Genomic DNA, 15,644 nt, shown 5'->3' with positions numbered 1-15,644 from the left:
CTGAGTTTGGTCAAATTAATCCTGATTTGTACTGAGTGTGAGTGAGATCAGAATTAGGTTTCTGGGCTTTTTGTGTTGACTAATCCTTGCAGTGCACTGAATCAGAATATGAACCCTGTGAAACTGGGGCAGCTAATTTTGAAGAACTTTAGGAATGCTTTTCATGTGTTCTAACAGGTGGCTTTTTTCTTTCTTCTTTTTTTTCTTATGATTCAAGTAAAAGACCAGTGTTGGTTCTTCAGAATGACTCTCTCTACTCTCAGAGACGTCCTTACACCAGTGAAGATGAGGCCTGGAAAACCTTTCTTGAAAATCCCCTTACAGCAGCTACCAAAGCTATGATGAGCATCAATGGTGACGAAGACAGCGCAGCTGCCCTCGGACTGCTGTATGATTACTACAAGGTAGATTGGCGTGGGTGCCCTCCGGCAGCCAGCGGAGCTCTTGTTCCACCTGTGGAAAAGGTGTCACTTGCTAGAGGATTTTACAGATGCTGTAAATATATCACAAGGACTTTAAACTATGTGGTTTTCAAATGGAAAAAATTCCATGTCTCTCTTTCTGAAAATTGGTTTATTTTTAGCTCGGTAAAATAAGATCCTCTTAGATCTTAATGTGATGGGTCAAAAGCTTCAGCAGCACTTTGCCTGTCGACTCCAGGTTCTGCGGGAGGCAATGTATTATAGAAATGGCCATGAAGAATGAGACTGTGGGAGCATGTCCCTGTCTGACTGTAAATACACATGGAGAAAGAAACCTCTCTCCTTTTGCTTCTGGTGGGACCGTTGGCTTTTGCTGGGGCTTTGATGTGCTACCTTAGTCTCAGCTGATACTAAGCTATAACTACAGATTTTTGGTGGTGTGTGGGGTGGAAGTGTTCATCTGAAGGAGTTGCTGTCTACATCCCTCTAACCTTCAGCTGCCATAATCTGTTAATCCTTTGACAGCTGTGGTTGTCTTCCCCAGCTTTCACAGTCTTCTCAGAGACATGCACCCTCCTAGATGCTCACAGGTGAATTGGACACAGTCAGAGAACCTTTTGGTTTGTGTGGACTACATTTTGCTGAGCTTTCTTTCCTAAGTACCAGAAGTCTAAGCCAGGGTAGCTATCTCCAGTCCACGTCCAAGTCAATGGACTCCAGCATGCATTTCCAGGCAGGGAGATGTTGTGCTCGTGTTAGACGCCTGCGTTACGGTAGCCTGGCTCACCCAGGTGGAGATGACTTTTTTCTTTGCTGAGCGTGCAGGGAGGCCAGGAGGCTGACTTGGCTGGCGTGCCTGACGCTTTGGCTAATGTCTTTTAACAGTAGTGAGTGCAATTGCCACCGTCAGTATGTTCTTCAAGCACAAGGAAAGATTACCTTGTGCATACAAAATTCTTGCCTGCCCTTTCAAGAGTTGAACGTGTCTTACGTATCAAAATATTCCTGTAATGCTTAATATGGAGATTAGCACTCCACACACACGCATGACAAAATGCCACAAACTCACTGGTGTGGATGTTATTCAGCTAGTTTTGTGGGAAAACTGGCTTTCTGCTTTGTGCCCGTGCTTGCTATACTTTTCGGGGGCGGGGAGGGGGGACCTAAACAAACCACCAACACTACCCCCCAAAAAAAACCCCCACAAAACCAATTTTGACCGGAACAATTTTAATCCACAAAATCAATTTTGATTTCTAAACCTGTAGATTACAAAGAGAACGTTGATGTTGATCCTTCACGCTTGGCAAAGCAGAAGGGATTTGCTGTACATTAATGTCTAATTCGGGGTTTCCTCTTATGTTTGGGTATCAGTGGGTGTACAGAAAAATCAGTGGAAGAACAGGTATGCTGCACACTTGGGTGAAGCAAAATGGCTAGAGGTTGAAAGATTTATTGAAGGCTGTTATGAAGTAATGCTAGAAGGATGTTATGAAGTAATGCTAGAAGGACAACGTCTAGGCATTTCTGATACGCCCCCTCTGCAATAATAAAGACAGTTGATGAGATCACCTTCGTATTAGAAAAATAAAACCAACCAAAAAAAATCCAACAAAGCCAAACAACTCGAGTTTTCTTGCTTTTGACTAATGGGCTACCCTGATAGCTCAACTGTGGTTCATAAAGCCTTATGGGAAACAAATTTTTGATCAGCGTCTAGAGTTTGGGAGTGTTGGCCAAACACAGCTTGGAAGACCCTTGTTTTTCAGTGACTGGTTAGTGTTGGCCTCCTAGCAGTCTCCAGCTAGAGGTTCTCCAAATTTTGCTGGTTACTGTGGAAATCCAACAATTCTGGTGTTATTGGAGATTCCAGGTTATGTGAAAGAGCCAGGACTTAGGTTTTAGTCGGGGACTGTTTAGACAAGTATCCTGTTCACCCAGGTGTGCCATCAGCCTTTGAGTTAGCAGTAAAGTTGTGGTTCCCTGCGTTGCACCCAGGCTGGCAAACGCAGGCAGTATCTGAGCAGGTTTCAGCGAAGGAAGGTGGTGGAAGTTTACTCCTCCTTACATCAGAAGGTGTTTGCTTTGCTCATTCGGGAGGTGCGTCGAGGGTGACAAAAGTCCTGGGGACTACGTGGGTTTGCAGAGGAGCTTGTGTGGACTTGCTGTGCGGTTGAGGAGACCTGAGCACCACGGGCTTGTGCCAGTGGCGACAAGAGCCGTTTGGGTTGCTGGGGTGCCAGCTGTGTGCTCCAGTGAACCGAACCACTGCAGGTCTAAGGGTTCACCACCTTCTGTGTGCCTTGGCCTTGCAGTGCAGCCAGGAAAATGGCAGGTGTCTGTGTGTGGATGAGGTAGCTCGTGTCATTGGCGTTGTGGTATGTGGTGTTTTCAGGGCAAATCCTGTCCATGGCATAAAATATGAGGAGCAGTATTGTTCTGCCTTAAATCCAGAGCGCTGGTGGTTACCTTTTGTTTATAAAAGATGTAATATAGTTTGGGCCAGTGTGTTGTATGTGGCCATGCACAAAAATGAGCTGTAGCATCCCAATACGCTTATTGGACCTGATCTTCCCTGAATTCCCTGGTCTCCAAGGAGAAAGGAAAGCCTCAAGTGGTCTTTGAGGAAGTGGCCTAGAGAGCACGTGTTCTTGGGGAAGGGGCTGTGGAGCAGCATCCTTTTGCAAGCCTTGAACTCATCCAGCTAGCTGAACTCCGCCAGCCTGCGGAGGAGAAAACCTTCACCGCCAGCGCAAACCTTGGGGACTCTCCTCTTGATCCTGCTCACCCTGGTCCTGGTGCTCCAGCCAGGGATGGATGGTTTTCTGCACTGGTTTTCCCATCGCCTGGCACTAGCAGGAGCCCAGGGCTGGCACAACTGGCTGAGTCGGCTACCTGGGGATCTGTGGGGCATCGCCTGGGGCAGGCCTGGCATCCCAAAGCCGTGTGAACATCGACCAAGCTGTAATGCTAATAATGGCTGGTACCAGAGAGCAGTGCTTTCTTGATTTGACAAGATGGCTGTGTTTTGGGGAGATAATTTTTTTTATTATTTGGAAGAATGCAATTATAGTATGTCTTGCATTTCCCAGGTTCCAAGGGAGAGAAGATCTTCGACAGCTAAACCAGAGGTAGAACATCCTGACCAAGACCATAGCAAAAGGTATTGGGTTTTATTATTGCTTGTCTGCTTATCTCCCTTTCGTCCTAGACCACCAAAGCTGCTGAAGGAAGGTAACTTGCTGTACTGCAGTGTTGTGCTGGAAGAGAGAAATTGTTTGCTTTTACTCTGTGCCCCAAATTCCCGTGCTGCCCCAGGAACAGGATGTGGATTGGACCACAGTGTGGAGAGCTGAGGCCCAAACTGCTTCTCATCGCCATCCATCTGCTTTCTATGTACTGGTATCATACAGTCAGCGTAACAGAAGCTGCTCTCTTTAACACTAGGCACAGCCTGGTAGCACAGGCACCCCTTCCCAAGGCTGCGGAGGTGACTGGTGACCCTTTTATTTTTGCATATGGTTGCCTCGGTTGCTTACTGCTGATTTTATTCTCAGGTACCAGCAGCATTGCTTCTTCATGCACAGGCTGATAGGGGTGGAAGGACTTCAAAGTGCTTGTGATTTAGTTTTGGTTTTGCGTTGTTTGTGGACTTCTTTTGTATCCTCTAGAACTCCTTTCTTTCTTCCTCTTCCTGCCCTCCCTCTTTTGTGCCTCCCCAAGCAGAAGATGATACTGATTAAGTAAACTTTACAAATGTGAGGTTCATTCAAGCCAAGCTTCCACTCCTACCGTCCTCTTCCTTTGGACAGACTAGAATGCTTTAAGGACTTGAGGTGAGGTTTTGTACTCTGGTCGAGCCAATTGAATGACTTCTTGTTGGGAAGAGCAGTTTGGTTCCCAGCCATGAGTTCCCACTGCTCCCCTTGTACCAGCTCTGGTCTTCCACTGACCCATAACCTAGCAGGAAAAAAAAAGGTGGCTAGTTTCCTGCCAGTGGAACAAGCCAAACTGGCTCACCAAGGGGATGGAGGAGTGTCAGAATTGGTGCAAAGGAGAGGGCAGGACCATGTGGGGAGGGAGAAAGGGAGGGCAGGCTGACTTAGTGGCTGCTAGCTAGGAGGTCGGCTCAGCCACAGATCTGTGTTGTCCTGGCAGGAATGAGTGTGGTGGGGTGAAGAGTGGGAAGTTGTGCAAACCACTCCCGGGAGTCTTGGTGTGGATTTTCTTGGGGGTTTGTGCATGAAAGAGGGGTGTGATTTCCCTATTAGTGCTTCCCAGGTGATGTGCAGTCCTAGGGCAGAGGAGCAACCATATTGCTCTCAATCCTTCTCCGTCTGCCAAAGAGGAGTTTCATGGAGCCTGTGTATGCCGATGTGTGGTGGGAAGGGCCTCAAAGCACTTAGTTTTGGACTGCTGTTTTCCAGGCTGTGAGGATCTGGGCTGTGAAACCTCACCCTTTGCTCCAGTGTAATTCATCTCCACAGTGGGGTTGTTAGCAGTGAGTGAGGTTTTCTTTTTGAATGAATTTCTCAGTTTTTCGGGTTAGGATAGAGCTGTTTTGCACAAGCAGGAGTGTTGGTGTCAGTTGTCCTTGTCCAAAAGGCTGAGAAGTATTTCTAGCTCTTGTTTAATGAGAAAATGAGCTGTATAACTTAGGCTTTTTTTTTTTCCCTCTTTGCCCTTTAAAGGAACAGCATCCCAAATGTGACGGAACAGTCACTCATTTCTGCTGGAGAAAATAGAGTCCAGGTTCTGAAAAATGTGCCTTTCAATATTGTCCTTCCGCACACACCACAGATGGGCATGGACAAGAGAGGCCACCTTACAACCCCTGACACAACGGTCACTGTTTCAATTGCCACGATGCCAACCCATTCCATCAAAACGGAGACGCAACCCCATGGCTTTGCAGTGGGCATCCCACCAAGTGTCTACCACCCCGAGCCCCCCGAGCGGGTGGTGGTCTTCGACAGGAACCTCAATCCTGACCAGTTCAGTTCCAACACCCAACCTCAAAACTCCCAGAGACGAACGCCAGACTCCACCTTCTCAGAGACTTTCAAGGAGGGCGTGCAAGAGGTACCAAGAGAGGCAGTCGCTGTGTGGGTGTGTGCGTGTCTTGACCTGGATGGAGAGATCCAGTTCCATCTTTAATTGTTCTTGTTATGTGAGCCAGAAATCTGTCCAGTGATTTAGGAACAGAAGACTTTCTCAGAAAGGTGCATAAGTATAACTTAGTAAATAAAACCCTCACAACATGAAATCGTTATCAAAAGCAAATGACTAATCTTACTAGTGAGAGAACATTTGGCTTGCAGAGTGTGGAAATAGTTATTTTGATCCATAGCACTGGGCCAGGTTTTGCAAGAGTTTAGCACTCTGTGGTGCCTTTGCAGGTACTGAAGTGACTATGTCTGTAAGCTTCCTTACTGCCAGTTTCTAGGTGTGGTGTGTGTCAGTGGAAAGCAGGTGGTTTAGGTAGAGGCCTTAAGTGAGAGTTAAACCTGGGTGAAAATCTATGGGTTTTGTTTCATGATACCAACTGAAAACAACAGCGTTAGCTGTGTGTTGATTTTTAAGCCAGACCTCAAGGAACTGTGTAGTTATGCCCTTTCTTAGAGATTTGCGAAAGCTTTAAAATGTCACTCTAAGCTGACTCAGAAGGCTTGTGAGATGTTGTGCTTACTTGACACCCAAAAGTTTCGAATTAAAACCCTGCTCAAGTGTCGTGTTTGTACAGTCCGAAAATCAGTTGTTATCTGATGATCAGTTTGCCTGCTAGAAGTTCTGTGGTAAGAAGTATCTGTTTAATCTTGACTTTTCTTGTTGCTGCTGTGTTAATTGTTGTGTTGTTTTGTGTCTAATGCAGGTTTTCTTTCCTACTGAACTGAATCTCCGGATGACCAACATGAATTCAGAAGATTATGTTTTTGACAGCATTTCTGGGTAATGCTTTAAGGCCCCTGTTCGCCTATGTCCTCCTGTTCTCTTACAGTTGTCCACGAGCGAGCAGTACAGCTTATGCCCTTGTGCACCGAGTCTTTGTCAGGCACTGGGGAGGCTGTGGATCTCAAAACCACAACAGTGTCTACTCATTTGAATTCCACAGTTGAAAATCCTACCTGTATCTTTAAGGAAAATGACTTTAAGGAAAACTACATGCAGGGTTGGAAATACCACCCAGTTTTAGTTGCTGTCCTTGTACCAACTCCCTGTCACGTGTGAAAATGCAATGCTGTCTGTCAGCTCTGCAGTGGTCTTGGAGTTGGCTTCCAGCTGTGTCCCTCTCCCTGGCCTGCTTGCCTTGCTCTCTCCCTGCTGGAAATCTACAGCAGAAATACGAAGCATGAAACTCATCTGAACTCTAAGGGAAGGGAATAAACTAGTTGTTTGGTTAGTCGCAGTTGACCAAGAGGGGAAAAGGAGAAGACTCTGGCCACTGAATGGCTTATTAGCTTGTGAATTTAATTTAATTGCTAATAGATACTTTTCTGTTCTGTGAGAGCAGCTTGCTGCTCTCAGCCTGTAAGGGAGCTTCCACTCTTGCCTGCTGATGTCTCTTAGGATTTAGCTTGCCAAGAACTTCTCTTAAATATTCATTCATGAAGGAAATGATTGAAAAAGGGGCTCATCCTGTTTTCCAACTTCCTTACCTGTTGATGGTTTAGTGAGTCAACTAACGACTTTGGAATTTCTCCAAATAAAATGTGGAACATTTAATCGGCTTTCCAGGAAAATGCCTTAGCAATCACTGCCTTCTTCGGTCCGTAGGAATAACTTTGAGTACACTCTGGAAGCCTCCAAGTCCCTCCGACAGAAGCCTGGGGACAGCACGATGACTTACCTGAATAAAGGTCAATTTTACCCGATCACGCTGAAAGAAGTCAGCAGCAGTGAAGGAATCCATCACCCCATCAGTAAAGTCCGAGTGAGTGGCAGCTCTTGTGGTTTCTTGGGAAAGAGGGTGTGGGCAATGGTAGCCTTAAACTCTCCCAAAGTGCAGTAATCTAAACCAGCGCATCAGCACTAAGGCCGGCTTACCCACTCTTACGTCAGTGTTCGTTCCTTTGCTGTCCACCTACTTCCAGACCAACCCATCCTGGCTCAGTCTGTTAAGAAGTGGTGTCAGCACTTGTGTAAAGATGATGCAACACTTGGAATGAGATCCTTGAACTCCAGTTAGGAGAGCAGTTCTGCTCATTTCTGTTTGACCCAGAAAGCGCTGCTGTCTGCCTTCCTACTTAGCAGCGGTGTGCCAGGTATACTGTGGGGCATCAAGTTGGAAAGCCTAAAGCAAAAAACTTGATAGCAATGAGAACTTCCAAAACAAATGTACTCTCTGGCCTTTTCTCTTTCATGTGTTTGCATTTTATTTATTTATTTTTTTAATCCTACCCCCTCCCTCTCGCCTTTTAGAGCGTCATCATGGTTGTGTTTGCTGAAGACAAAACGAGGGAAGATCAGCTCAGGCACTGGAAGTACTGGCACTCAAGACAGCACACAGCCAAACAAAGATGCATTGACATAGGTAAGGAACACTGTCATTGCTGATGTCAAACTCCAGGCCTAATTCCTTGGCAAGGTTTGGCTTTCTTGCTAAAGCTTTGTTATTTTAAGGAGCCTTTGGATCATGCACTCTGCTATCCAATGCTTTGCTGAAAGCCCAGATAGAGCTTTTGATTGCTTCGAGCTAATGCTGTAGTTTTTAAGACTCCTTAAAAGAGGCTGATTTTTTGGAGGATTTTGGTTGATGAACAGACTGAGTTTAGGGTTTCACATTGGGAGGTCTAACACCCCATGTCCAAACTGCAGTTGCTTTGGCATATCCTGGTGCTTGTAGCTAAATTGCAGCTTATAGACTCTGTGGCTGTCCTAAATGTTGTGTTTCTTCAAAGGACAAGATCCTTGTAGAAATACCTCGACATTAATGATCCTCCTTCCCACAGCTTCGTTCACAACTGGTCTTTGATACAAGTAAAAAAAGAAAACACTGCAAATTTCCACTTGCCTCCAGACAAGGCTGGGGCTGGCTGGCTTCCAGCCTTCTCTGGCTGAAGGCTGGGTTGTACTCCTCGTCCCTTCCTTCTGTGAATAAAAGCAGGGATTAATCACTTGGCTCTTAAAGCAGACGCGCATGCAAATCTTTGTTTGTTATTGAAGGAGTTTTATTGAGAGCTTATGCCCTTGCTGTACAGGGTAGAGTTTCCCGCACATGGCAGGTTACGGCACAGGCCATGCGATATTTGGGCTGTCTGCCTTTGTCACTGGAGTTTCTAGTTTGGACTCTGCTCCGAGTCCCATTTTCCGTCTTCCTCCTGTTTGTTGATTTTTGGGTTTTTTTTGTATGAGAACCTTTTCCAGCCTTCTTAATGATCCAATCTTAAGTTCAGTTCAGCTTCTTTTGCCCCTAAGGGGTTGCTGAGGAGTTGCAGTTTCTGGCTGCTTTGTGTGATTAAGGACTCCAGATGGTATCACCTCTTCCTCTCCTTCCTGTGTCCTTCTCTCTAACAGCTGACTACAAGGAGAGCTTCAACACCATCAGTAACATTGAGGAGATCGCATACAACGCCATATCCTTCACTTGGGACATCAATGAGGAAGCAAAGGTATGTGACCACTTGTCGTTTTAGCAGATTCAGGGGCTGGGAGAGGGGAAGGGTGTGTGGCCTACCCTGGTGATTAGCATGTAACAAGTTTGTTTACGCTCTTACATTAGGCAAAACCTTCTGGCTATTTCTTAAGAGGGTTTGCATGTGCAACCGCAGAGAGCTTTGCAACTGCTTTAAGGTTCTTGGCAGAACTGCCTACCTGACAGACAAGTACTGACAAAAGGAAGCGCTGAGCGTTTCCAGAGCAGATGAAGTGGCGCAGGAGGTGTGATGGAGCGTAGCTGGGCTTGGCAGTGAGCAGAGTCTCCTGGAGGATCCCAACAGGAGGCGGGGGGCAACTTCTAGGGGGTTAAGGCTTTGGCAATGGGCTTCCATTTAGCAGAAGAGGGAGTAGCCGCTGCCGTTGAGCTCCCAAAGCATGCGTTGCTGAAACCACAGACCCCAGCACCCAGTGACCTATTTCAAGCTGGAGCAGCCTCCTGGTGAGCTCTGGTTTGATCTTTTTTCAGAACTGCAGACACTACAGTAAGTGTGTAAGTAGGGACAGCTTCCCTAGCTAGTAGCTAACTGCAGCTGTTTCAAAAGCTGGAGTGGCTTCAGAAAGGCCCGTGCATCTTCTGGGTACAAGGACAGCAGGTCAGAAAGTGGAGTCGCCTCAGTTCCAAAGGCAGTTCCCACTGGTTTGTTGCTGGAGTCAAAGTGCAGGAGTTTTCTTTACAGAGTTTCATTACTGCCTGGGTTTTTGTTAAAAATTGGAAACAATTTCCTTCAGTTTTTGGAGACTGGCTGTTCCCTTGCTAGTACGTCATATGGTAGTTGCCAGCATCATGGGGAGAACTAGTGATGGCTGCAAAGTGCCACATGTAGGGAGAGCCTAGCTTGGGGGACACACGAGCTCTTGGCAGAGGACGCGAAGGTCCTTCTCTGGAGCTGTGTGCGCCACTATGCTCTGCAGGAGGTACAAGGGGTGGTGTCATCACAAGCTTTGCTCTGTGCTGCACAACAGCAGTGGAGAAGAGAGACGGGAGAGGTGGTATGGGGGCTGTTGTTGGGTTTCAGCTCTGTGGGAGAAGTTCGGGATGCTTGGCAGGCAGCAGCGAGGAGCTGTGTGTGCTGCTGCTGAAAAGGCTGCCTTGCACATTGTATGACATCACTCCTGAGGCTGGCGTTGGGTGCCAGCCTTCCCTGTTCACTGGATTTGGCTTCAGTTGAGTTGAAAGGGATGCCAGGGAGGGCTTTACCTGCTGGAGGATGCTAAAAGGCTGGCATGATTTTTGAAGCATGAAGCACTTTGCTGTGCGAATAAACAGGTGAAGCTTCAGAAGGGCTGTCAAAAGGAGGCAGTAAGTATTCCCAAAATGCTATCCTGCTCCCATAGCCAGTGTAACATTCAAGGAACCTAGGTAGTCAGTGTCCACAAGGTACTCAAGGGCTTAGGATTTGCACACAAGGATGGATCATGCAGACAGAGCGATGATTTCAGATCCCCAAGTTGGAAACACTTGGCAGCTCTGCAGCTGCCTCTCTGCTGGCTGAGCCACCCTACAGGAATAGGGACAGGCCACTAACCCAGGAGCAGGGCTTAGAGCTGGTGCCAAGAACCCTGTGGCTGCCCAAGGAAAGCCATCCCTTCCCACCAGGTGACAGAGCCCAGCCCTATGAGGCAGGTGGTTGTTGCCCAGCTACTCTACAGACCCCTGGATGACTTGTTTCAGTCTATAGTGAGATTGCCAACAGCAGCTTGAAAAGGTCTAAGGATCCTCATGGGGATATTTCAGCTCAGGGCTGAACTTCGTGGGATGAGGTGGTGTGGGGGAGGTGTGAGCCAGACAGGTTTTGTAGCTACAGAGGCAAATTTGCTTCCAGATTCATGGTCTTAGTGTGCGAGATCCATATACTTTGAGCGTTGGTTTGTATGAACCTGAAGAGGGGACTGTTGACACCAAGAGTGCAAGTCTTGGCTCCTGGGATTAGAATTGTATTAAGACAAAAAATACTCTGGACTTTAGTGTTCAAAGAATTGGCAATTTTAGCAAGTGCTCTGTATGTTTAAGTCTCTGTTTAACTTTTTTTTTCCTCCCCCTAAGTGGGTGCTTTTTGTCAATGGTTGGATTTCTCACCAGTAGAGCTGCAGTTCTTTCTCAACTCGTGTGATCTTATCAGGAGATGCCTGAGCCAATTTCAACAATTTTTATTGCATGGTTCATTTACCTTGCATGCTTTCTCTCTCCCCTCCTGTCCCACTCTCTCATTTCCTCCCCCCGACTTTTTTTTCTCCCCCCACCCCCCGACAATAGTCTTGGAAGTATGTGAAGAGAGCTGAGGTTCTGATGCTACAGAAAGTTCTCCACAGTAATAAATACAGTGTCTCACATTTAATAACAGCAGCAGTGTTGCCTGGATGGTATGTTTAACCATCCAGCAAGCCTTGATTATTAGAAATTTGCTTCCTGAGCCCTGGAGTTAATTGGACCAGAGCCAGATGATTCTTCTGGGGTTGTTGCTTCTCCTGTTTCCCTCTTGCTCCCAGTTTTCTGTGGGAATGATTTGATCCTGTGCAGAGGTGTCAAATGGGAGGTGATGAGGCTCTGCATCTGGAGCTTCTGATGTAATTACTCATTTAGGCACCCAGGGCTCTGGGGGTGTGTTGGATTTAAGGTAGAAATATTGGACCAGAGCCAGATGATTCTTCTGGGGTTGTTGCTTCTCCTGTTTCCCTCTTGCTCCCAGTTTTCTGTGGGAATGATTTGATCCTGTGCAGAGGTGTCAAATGGGAGGTGATGAGGCTCTGCATCTGGAGCTTCTGATGTAATTACTCATTTAGGCACCCAGGGCTCTGGGGGTGTGTTGGATTTAAGGTAGAAATAGCGTATTATCACAAGAAGTTGCCCCTGGCAGCTCTGGGACCAGGTACTTGCCAACCACTAGCCCTGGTTGTGGGGCTGTACAGAAATATCATACCTCTGCTGCTTTGCCCATCCAGGAGGGTGTCACCTGCTTGAGAGAATGCTTTGCCAGTCCTCTTGGGGCACTTCAGGGATTTTGTAAAATACAGCTTCCCAATGAAGAAACACTGTTTTCAGGCGATGAGAGTGATGTGCTCCCTTCGTAGCAAGGAGAATGTGTAAATTTTGCAGCTGCAGAGCTGGGGCATGAAAAGGAGGCTTGAGATGCCTTCAGCAGTCAGTATTTCCTAGTTGCGTTGTGCTGGGAGAGCTGAGGGCAATGCCAGGGCTGTGGATGCCGGATGCAGCAGGCAGGTCTGGCTCTGCACGGATGGAGCTGTCACACAGCTGGCTGCGTTGGCATGCTCTTTGTGAGCCCATGTGTGTAGAAACCAGGAGTATTTCATGCATGACAGGCACTTTCTGCTCTGGGACCAGACGGTGTCCATGGGTTTCGGAGCAAATGCTACGTGCTGCTTTCTGGCAGCTCCTCTCTGCCCTCTTCTGTTGCTTTGGGACATCACAGGAGCTGCTGGAAGTTAAGTATTCTCTGACCTTTGCGAGAGTGTGGTCAAGCTGGAAAAGGGCCCAGGATCCAAAGCCTCCTTGCTCTGTGACAGTGAAGGAAGCCGAGGGTGGGGAGGAAGGCCAGTGCTATGAAAGGGAAAGACAGACTGCCCTGAAGGGGTGCTCCTGAGACTGGAAGGAGAGCGAGGTCAGGTTTAGAAAGATTGACGGGAGATGCTACGGAGTGGGGAAGTGGTGATTTGGGTGGGCTTCCAGGTGTCTGTGTTAGAGGTGAGGTCTGACCCCACCACCTGACAGAGCAGGGGAGGGGAAGAATTCAATGGGGAGACAATGATGCTTTGTGAAAAGAAAGAGGGAGATGGTGAACTGGGAAATTAGTTGATGAACTGGTGAGTTATGGGATACTTAGGAAAGCCAGTGCAGCTACTCAGTCAGGAGCCATCCTGGTTGGGTGGAAGTGTGATCTGATGAGTCTGACAAAGATGTGTAGCTGATACTCACTTACATGCAATAGGTAATGCTGGAGTTACCCTGAGGCTTGTGGAGACTTCAGACAGTTTTCCACCCAGTCCCGGACGTCTGCTGTGTTGGGCAGACAGTCAAGGTGGGGTTCTTCTCCAAAGCTTTTAGATGTCTGAACACAAGCTCATCATCTTTCACTTCGGTGACTGCATTAGGGACGTGGTGTCTAGAGGTGGGATGGAGCTTTCTCTGGAAGTGCCTGCCCTTCCTCATTGCCTGAGCAGGCTTGGCCATCTTTAAAATCAGGGGGTTTTAAAGGCAGGGAAGAGGAATCCTATCCTTGCGGCCCTTTTTGTGTCTTTGACCTCTGTGTGTCAATCAGGAGAAGTGTTTGTAGGTTCCAGTAGTGAGTTTTAGAGGCTGGGAACGATCTCTTCCCACATCTGTACAGCATGCCCAGTTCTCCTTCTCTTGGTTGGTACCCATTAGAGGTCTTTTAATGAAGATTGCTACTACGTGGATGGTTAAATGCACATTTCTTTCGGGTGTTTCCTGCTACTCCATGATACTGGCTGTTGTCCTGTTACCTCTGTTGTGTTACCCGTTAGGCTGTGAAGCAAATTCTCTGTCCCTTAACTCTGGCCCGGGGACATGACCTGCTCTCAGGTCAGTGGCAGTTGAACAATCTGGACAGATTGGTTTCCCCAGAGTTAACTGGCTTTGCTGGATCTCGCTTTGGTGAAATCCCATTTGAGCTCCTTCCCTGTGGAGCTGGAGGGTTTGGACCTCATGTCTGAACAGGGCAAGTTGTTGTCTGCACGGTGATTGCCAGAGCCTCCTTGCCCCATGTTTGTAGTCCTAACAGGGCAAAGACCCTGCCGTTGTACTGGGGCACCCTTCCACCCTTGGCAGTGGGTCCCTTCTGAAAGGTAGTGTTGCTCCCAGCAGCTCCTAGGGAAGGGCCCCCGTGGAGGTCTTCTGTCTGGCCTGCTTTAGGCTGCATGCTGGGACAGTAGCCAAAAATGATGTCACTGCACATTAAGGGCTCTATTGTCCTCCCACTCCTTCCCTCCGGGAGGAAAAAAAAAAAAGGCATTGTAAGCCAGATGCTCTGTGTGAAAAGACCCTTTCTACTAAAAAGGGATCCATGGTGAGGGTGTAATGAGCATTTTGAGCTGGAGAGTATCAGGGTACAGCTTTTTGCTGTGTTTCCACCAAAGGGAAGGTGCTGTGGTATCTCTTAAGTGACGACCTGCATGACAGTGCGGTTAAACAGTGCTGGTTTTTTTTTTCCCAAGAAAGGTGGAATGGTCCCTGTATTAAGGTAATTTGCGGCTAATTTGGGTTGGCCTTTTGAAATTGCAGATTGGGCAACGAGGGTGGTCTTCTGGCAGGTCCTCATGTGTGTTGACTGAAGTTCTTGGGCAGGATTTTTTGTTCAGATGAGCTCAGTTTTTGGAGAGGGTGGATCTCTTGCTACAACTTGAAGTAAGGCTGGGGTAAACACTGCTGATTTATTTTGAGAGTTTATTCTAGCATAATCCTCACTTGAAATTCTTCCTACAATGAACACCAACTTTTTTGATTGATGAATATTGCATGCATTTATATGGATGCCATTGGAATGAAACAGCAGTCATATGCCTCATTAAAGAAGGTGTTGCCACCTTCAGCAGCATTGAGGAGGTACAGGTTTGGCTAGTTGGAAATGAAACTGTGAAATGTGATGAGTCAAACATACTTAAAGGAAAGAGGTTGGTTTGAAGCCAAGGCTGCAGACCACAAGTACTTTGAGGCACAAGTACGCACAGCCTTTGGAACAGTGACATAGGAAAGTCATAACAAGTATTGCTTACCTGCCTCTTCATGCGGACCTCTCCCTGCTCTGCCCTGGGTTTGCTTAAAAACAAGCGTGTGTTGCCCTTGATTTTAAGCTTTGCGAATTAGCAGCGGGTTTTCAACTCACAGCTTTTTTTCAGAACTTGGTGTCCCAAACTCTGCCATCCACCTGGTCTTCCAACCACCTATGGAACTCCCAGTGTATTTCCTAACGCTGAAAGAAAATCTTCCTGATGTTAGCTTTTCTATAGAGAAAACTGGGAGGTGTATGTTTGTTTGTTTTTCCCTCTTCCTTTTCTCCATTCCTTTTATACCTGATGGCAACACTTCCTTTTCAGACATTTTTGTGCCTTTGTAGGTGTAATTCTTTCAGTTTTGTGATGTTTTGGGGTTGAAGTTGTTCTGTTGTTGTTTTGAGGATTTGGTGTGTGTGTTTGTTTTGGGGGGGTGGTGGTGGGTGGGTTGTTTTTTTGGGGTGTGGTTTGTTTTGGTTTTGTTTTTTAACATATTGCTACTTTTTGCCAAACTGCTGTTTTTACTTTCTTTCCAACCAGCCTAACAAAAGCTGACACCTGGCCCTGCACCTTTATCTTTTGGGAGCGTGGGGTGGGAGGAAGCGTCAGTAGGACTGGGAACCTCTATCCCCAGGTTTCCCACGTGTTGCGAGTGGAGACGTTCCTGTATTTCCTTGCCTCAGAACAGGTTGGAATAACAATCAGTTTTGTTCTTTGTGAGCAGGAATATGTATTTTCCTTTCATTATCATTCATTTTTGTTTTGTTGATGGAGTGAACTTGCCAGGAGGATGTTCTCTTATCCAGGGCTGGGTCATGTTTC

At 47.1% G+C, this 15,644-nt stretch overlaps 1 protein-coding gene across 1 annotated transcript in view; it reads left to right on the top strand.

The window, feature by feature from the left end:
• Positions 1 to 215: 215 nt before the first annotated feature.
• The window catches only part of GRHL1 (grainyhead-like 1 (Drosophila)), a gene marked incomplete at its 3' end in the record, with an annotated part of 21,970 nt that continues 6,541 nt past the window's right edge, over positions 216 to 15,644 (top strand). Inside the window, exons 1-7 of the mRNA XM_009703234.1 lie at positions 216 to 404; positions 3,515 to 3,585; positions 5,114 to 5,504; positions 6,295 to 6,371; positions 7,197 to 7,353; positions 7,842 to 7,953; positions 8,937 to 9,031. Of these exons, the coding sequence (XP_009701536.1) occupies positions 339 to 404; positions 3,515 to 3,585; positions 5,114 to 5,504; positions 6,295 to 6,371; positions 7,197 to 7,353; positions 7,842 to 7,953; positions 8,937 to 9,031 (969 nt within the window). The remainder of the gene's footprint in view (positions 405 to 3,514; positions 3,586 to 5,113; positions 5,505 to 6,294; positions 6,372 to 7,196; positions 7,354 to 7,841; positions 7,954 to 8,936; positions 9,032 to 15,644) is intronic.

Source organism: Cariama cristata, unplaced genomic scaffold, assembly GCF_000690535.1.
Source record: "Cariama cristata isolate BGI_N322 unplaced genomic scaffold, ASM69053v1 scaffold42296, whole genome shotgun sequence".
In the NCBI taxonomy this organism is placed as follows: Eukaryota; Metazoa; Chordata; class Aves; order Cariamiformes; family Cariamidae; genus Cariama; species Cariama cristata.
The sequence above is the reverse complement of the archived record's forward strand: the minus strand, read 5'-3'. Positions and strand labels throughout refer to the sequence as shown.